We start from the raw sequence: 6,000 nt of genomic DNA, 5'->3' as shown, positions 1-6,000 counted from the left end.
GTGGGGGAAAGGGACAATATCCCTCCCTTGGGGGAAGCACACCAGTGCCCCGGTGTTGTGCTGTAGCTGGGACACTGATATCAAGAGGCACAGCATGACCAAGGGGAAGCTCCCTTGCCATGGGGCAGGGGCCAAGCTCTGCCGGAAGATTCTTGGCTTTGGTTTTATGCTTCAGCCTTGAAGGTATTTGGGTATGAGAGGTAGGGCATAGTCTTGGCTGGAGATGAGCTGCTCACTGGCCTGGTTCAAGTACGTGGGTGATGCCCCTTGTGCCATTGCAGAGGGAAGCTGGGTGCCCTGAGGCTGAAAGTTCAACTGGCTGAGGACCGGATCCTGCCCTCTATGTACTACCAGCCCCTCATCGAGCTCCTGGTGGAATCCATCCTGTGCCCGGCTGAGGTGGGTCCCAGGTGCCTCCCTTGTTTGGTGTCATCATGCAGCTATGTCTCTCTGAGCCACGTGCTAATAAAACGAGCAGGGGAGATGAACAGCAGAGGCAGGAAGCGGGCATGGTGGCAGGGCGCAGAGCAGTAGGTGCAGGGGATGGGGACCTTGGAAGTTTCTTACTGCTGCAGTATCTGTGCACCAGCAGAAGCTACTGGGTGCCCGTGTCACAAGTGCCCCTGCCCAGCAGCTTAGCAGGACTCTCACAGTGCCTGTAAGGAGCTGGGGAAGTGCCCATGAGGTGAAGTGCTGCCTGCCCACCCACCTGAAGCAGAACACAGGCATCCCACGCTGAGAGAGCCCCCATACCTCATAGGATCATAGGAAAGCAGGGCTGGAAGAGATGGTCATCTAGTCAAGCCGCCTGCTCAAGGCAGGAAGCCTGCCTAGGCTCCCTGGGAACTCTCCCAGCTTCCTCCCAGGTCCTTGGACCTTATTGTCTGCCCCTGTTTCAGAGGTCTGATCTAGCACCCACCAGCATCACAGGCAATGTTTCCAGGGGATGCAGGGCAGTTGTTGGTCTCCACTCTTCAGCCTGGAGCAGGCTCTGAGATATCCCTTTTGAGGAGATAGCAGCCTCACAGGAGCAGGAAGTCAGCAGTGACCCGAATGGCATGGGCCTAACCTTGCTCTCTGCCCAGCCCAACCCAATCCTAATCATGTCATGCTCATCCCCATGTATCTCCTCTGCATCTCTTTTCCCACAGACCCACCCACAGGTCTCCTGTATTATACTGAACCTGGGATGTGGGTCAGAACCAACCCCCTAAAACCAATATCTTGTGGACCCGATATACCCCCTTTAAAGCATCCTCACTCCAGAGTGCTCTGCAGTGGGGTATCCAGATGACAAAAGGTTAACCCCAAGGAGAAATGAGGATTAAAAGCAGAAAGCAGCTCTTCCCCCTTGCCCTGGCTGCATGTATGGGCATAGGGAAGTGCAAAGCCTTTAGAGTGATAATTGCAGACAGATAAATCTCCAGCTAACAGGCTGCCTGTCCTCCCCTCCTCTCATACTCAATAAATATATCCATGCACTGCAGAGGGGTCCTTGCCTTGGGAACGAGGGTCCATTTAAAGCCCTGCCTAGCTGGAAGTGTGGGGCAGTTGGGGAATGGGAGTGGGTCAGGTCCATACAGATCTATGGCTTGTCCCTAGGTAGTGTCATGGGGTTGGATCCAGGGCTGGCTGTGGGTGTGGGGTGCACCAGTCATCTCTTGATGACAGGTTACTTGCTCTGGATTCTGCAGAATAAAGACCTAGGAGTTATAGTGGGCAATAAGCTGGATATGAGCCAACGGTATGCCTTTGTTACCAAGGAGGCTAATGGCATATTGGGCTGCATTTGTAGGACTGTTGCCAGCAGGTCAAGGAAAGTGATTATTCCCCTCTATTCAGCACTGGTGAGGCCACATCTGGAGTCCTGTGTCTAGTTTTGGGCCCCCCCACTACAGAAAGGATGTGGATAAATTGGAGACAATCCAGTGAAAGGCAAAAAAAAAATGGTTAGGGAGCTAGGGTACTGACTTCTGAGGAAAGGCTGAAGGAAGTGGGCTTATTTAGTACACAGAAGAGAAGACTGAGGGGGGATTTGATGATAGCATCCTCCAATTACCTGAAGGGTGGTTTCATAGAGGATGGAGCAAGACTGTTCTCAAGGGTATCAGATGACAGAACAAGGAGCAATGGTCTCAAGTTGCAACAAGGGAAGTTTAGGTTGGATATTAGGAAAAACTTTCTCACTAGGAGGGTGGTAAAGCACTGGAATGGGTTACCTAAAGAGGTGGTGGAATCTCCATTCTTGGAGGTTTCTAAGACCCAGCTGGACAAAGCCCTGGCTGAAATGATCTAGTAGGAGATTGTCCTGCTTTGAGCAAGGGGTTGGACTAGACGACCTCCTGAGGTCCCTTCCAACCCTAATTTTCTTTGATTCTATGAACCTGGAGGCACAAGCTGTAGTTGCTTCCAGCCCAGGGCTCCCCAGACTCCTGCCCTCCATGGGTCCAGTTGCTGACAGGAGATGCTTCGCTAGGGCTGAAATGAGGTGCAAAACCTCAGGCCCGAGGAACAGCCCCAAGCCAAACCTCCTAATAGTTCCTACCCCCACCCACTCCTAGGGGCAGCACGGTGCAGGGGTGGCAGTGACCACTCTCCGTGGCAGGACTCGGCCGCTGCTGCCCATTCTGCAGCTCCTGCTCCTGGCTGCCCAGCTGCCAAGTTGCCCGGTGCCGGGGGTTCAGGCGCCCTCTGCTGGTTCAGCCTTGAGTTGCAGAAGCCTAGGAGCAGGTGCTGTTTCCAAATAAGATGGTGAGACCTTTGCTGCAGTGAGTGGCACAGCTGGAGAAGGGGCAGAGGAGATGGAGGATCAGTGCCAGCCCTTCCTGAGGTGGGGCAGAGAGGGTGGGTGGCTTCCCCAAGGCAGCACAGAGCCAGCCCTTTCCAGGGCGGGGGTGTACCCATCCAGCACTGCTGCCCTGCTGTGTTGCAGGAGGAGCACGTCACTCCATTGGCCATCCTGGAGGAGATCGGCTCTGTGGAAAGCCGCCAGGATGTGGCCATGAAGCTGGTGAAGATCTTCCTGGGACAAGGCCTGGCTGTGCCCTTTCTGGACTACCTCAACCTGCGGGAGGTGACCAGGACCTGTAAGTGCTGGCCTCTGGGCCTCCCGAGAGCTCTTGGATCCCAGGCCCTGACTGAAGGGGACCCAAAGGAAACCACAACCCTGCTAAGCAGGCCTGACTTTGTGGTGTGTGATGGGGTCCCTTGATCCCTGACCCTGAGCACTGGGCATCACTTCTCTTAGGAAGCAGAGGGATGGGGTCAGTGTTAGTAGAACTGAAGTCAGCCTTGAACTCATTGTGGCTCCTTCCCTGCTCGGTGCATCCTTGTGCGCTTCCTGGTCACTCTCCTCTTGCTGCTGCTGGGAACACAAGCCTGTTGCAAATCAGAGCAAGCCCTGCCAGTGACACTACCTCTTGGATCCAAGTATATGGGCCCCAGGGTTGGGTGGGGAGAGGAGAATCTCCTACCCTTTTCAAGCCACAAATAGCCCTTTGCTTCACACTGGGACCTGGTCAATCAGGTCTCCCATCCTCACCCATCATTGATTGCTTTCCTCAGCTCTACTAGTGCTTCTTGTTTGGACCTAAGGTACTCTTCTTGTGTTTCCATAGAGGCCTCTAGACTCTGTGGTGAGTGGTGGGGACAGGAGAATGGGCCATGGGACCTAAGCACTGAGCACATTTGATGCAGAATTCAGGGTAGATGTGCACCTTATAGACTAACTACATCAGATATAAAAGAAAGCATAACCCCAACCTTGGCACTGTTTGACAGATGGAGATGGTTTGAAGACAGTTCTGGTCTTCCTCTGGGAGTCTGTGGGGCAAAGAAGGCTTTGCTGGGCCAGCATTGTGGAAGCCAGCCCAGGTGCATCTTCTCTCCTCCTGAGGAAGAGCTGGTGTGATGCCAGTGTGATGCCAAGCTGGGTGTCTGGGGCACTGGGTTGGGAGCCAGGATGCTGGGGTTCAATTCCTCCTTCTGCCACTGATCTACTGTGTGACCTTAGGCAAGTCAGTTTTCCCCTCCTCTGTCTTGTATCATGACATGATAGGGTCTGTACCCTACAGAGGCTCGTTCCTTATGTGTCTGTACAGTACCAGGCACGGTGGAATCCCAGTGTCAAGATCTAGACTAAAAAATACGAGTGACAAGGCCCTCTCCCCTCGGGTGTGTATAATCTAGTTCAGAAGATCATGATTGCCCTGCCTTTGTAGTGGGCTGAACTGGGCTCTGGATCCAGGCACCCTGTCTGTGGTTCAGATCTGAATTCTGTATCCAGCCAGTTGTAATCTGTCCCTAACACTTGGTGTGCATTTGCCAAGGGAACCTCCTATCACCTCAGCACCCATTGATAGCAGTGTGTGGGTGGTGCCAGTGAGCCTGGTGCCAGCTGGTGTCAGTACCTGGGTGGTGACAGGCACCAGGCCACAGCAGGAGCTATCTCTAGGGTTGTGCAGCCAGGCAGGGTGGTCATAGTGATCAGGGTGCTCTCTTGGCTGCCTGCCTGATCCTGCAGGATGAAGCCCATGGGCAGTGCCCTGTGCACTTGTGTCTGCCTGAGACTTGGTACATGGTAGGGATGAGCATGGATGTCATTAAGTCCTTGTTCTCACTCATGCCTTTCCTGCCCTTGAAGTAGGTCTGAAGGGAAGCTCCTGGTGGCTTTAAGGTAGCTGTGGGCAAAATATGGCCCGTGGGCCAGAGCTAGCCCACCAAGGGATTTTGTCCAGCCCACAGTGGGGCCCTCAGCCCCACCTGGTCCAGGCATGGGGGAGAGAAAACCAGGCCATGGCTTCTGCAGCCAGACCCACTGCCCCCCGGTGTGCAGCAGGGCTGGGACAGCATGGCAGATGGGCTCGCTTCCTGGCAGCCCTCACAGCAGTGGCTCTTTCTGGCTGTCACTGCCAGTCTCTGCCACTGCTGGATCTGAACCTGTTGCCTGGGCACCCCAGCTTGTCCACCCTATACCTGCTGCCGGGTATACTGGATGGAGCAGGGCGTGAGCAGATGGACAGGGTTGCAGGCAGGCAGGAGATAGCATCTGGGAACCAGCTAGGCGGGTGGGGCCAGGGCCAGGGCTGGGGCTGGAGCTGGGATCAAGATCATAGGACAGTGAAAGTGTGGGGCAGAACCAAGATCCACTACCCACATGTCCTGGCGACGGGTGCTGGTTCTGCGGGCAGTGGTGTGTGAGAAGCAGATTGTGGCTCAGTCCTGGGCCCCAGCTTCATGCTGTCACCACCCCACGATCCTGATCCTGGCCCTGGCCCTGGCACTGCCTGCCTGTCCTGCTCCCAGACGCCACACCCCACTTGCCCATGGCCTCATCCCACGTGCTCAGCTGCACAGTCCTGCCTGTGGAACCAGTGCCTGTCACAGGGAATTGCAGGCAGTGGATCATGGCTGTGCCCCAGGCCACAGCCCCACATTGTCACTATCCAGTGATCCTGATCCCAGCCCTGCCCACAGCCCTACCCACACATCTGGCTCCTGAATGCCATTCTCTGCCCGCAGCCCCATCCCAACCTCCAGGCTGAGTGCCAGGCAGAGCCACCTGGGGAGTTTTGGTGAGCTATTGCAGGTGGAGGGGGTGGGGAAGGTGGTGCTGACCTGGTCTGCAACAGCTCACCAAAACTCCCCAAGTGGCCTTCCAGCCCAACTAATTGCCCATCCCTGCTTTAAGGTGTCTTTGTATTCCAGGGCCTGCCCAACCTCCCGTGTAAATCAGAGCTGCCTCAGGGTTGCTCTAACTTACCCTTCTCCTCATATGTGCTGGAGCCTTTCCAGTCTCCTCTGAAGACCCATCTGCTGCCCTTTGCTTGCTCCTTTCAGTATTTTTCTCTCTCTCCCCCTCTACCACTGGCCTACAGGCTGAAACCAGTGACAGTTTGCCTCAAGGTACCTTTGCCTTTGCCCATTGCCGCTGGAACAGTGCCTGGGGAGGCTTAGTCTTGCAGCGCATTGTGGGATGGAGTGGGCGCACAAGGCACTGTG

The 6,000-nt window shown here is 55.3% G+C and overlaps 1 protein-coding gene across 1 annotated transcript in view; it reads left to right on the top strand.

Annotated features, from left to right (window-relative positions):
* RASAL1 (RAS protein activator like 1) overlaps window positions 1-6,000 on the top strand; it is a 45,756-nt gene that overhangs the window by 20,584 nt on the left and 19,172 nt on the right. Inside the window, exon 10 of the mRNA XM_019539415.1 lies at window positions 2,933-3,086. Coding sequence (XP_019394960.1) covers window positions 2,933-3,086 — 154 coding nt within the window. The remainder of the gene's footprint in view (window positions 1-2,932; window positions 3,087-6,000) is intronic.

The sequence above is a fragment of the Crocodylus porosus genome, unplaced genomic scaffold (assembly GCF_001723895.1).
Source record: "Crocodylus porosus isolate Cpor-Errol unplaced genomic scaffold, CroPor_comp1, whole genome shotgun sequence".
NCBI lineage: Eukaryota > Metazoa > Chordata > Crocodylia > Crocodylidae > Crocodylus > Crocodylus porosus.
This window is presented reverse-complemented; position numbering and strand designations above follow the sequence as displayed.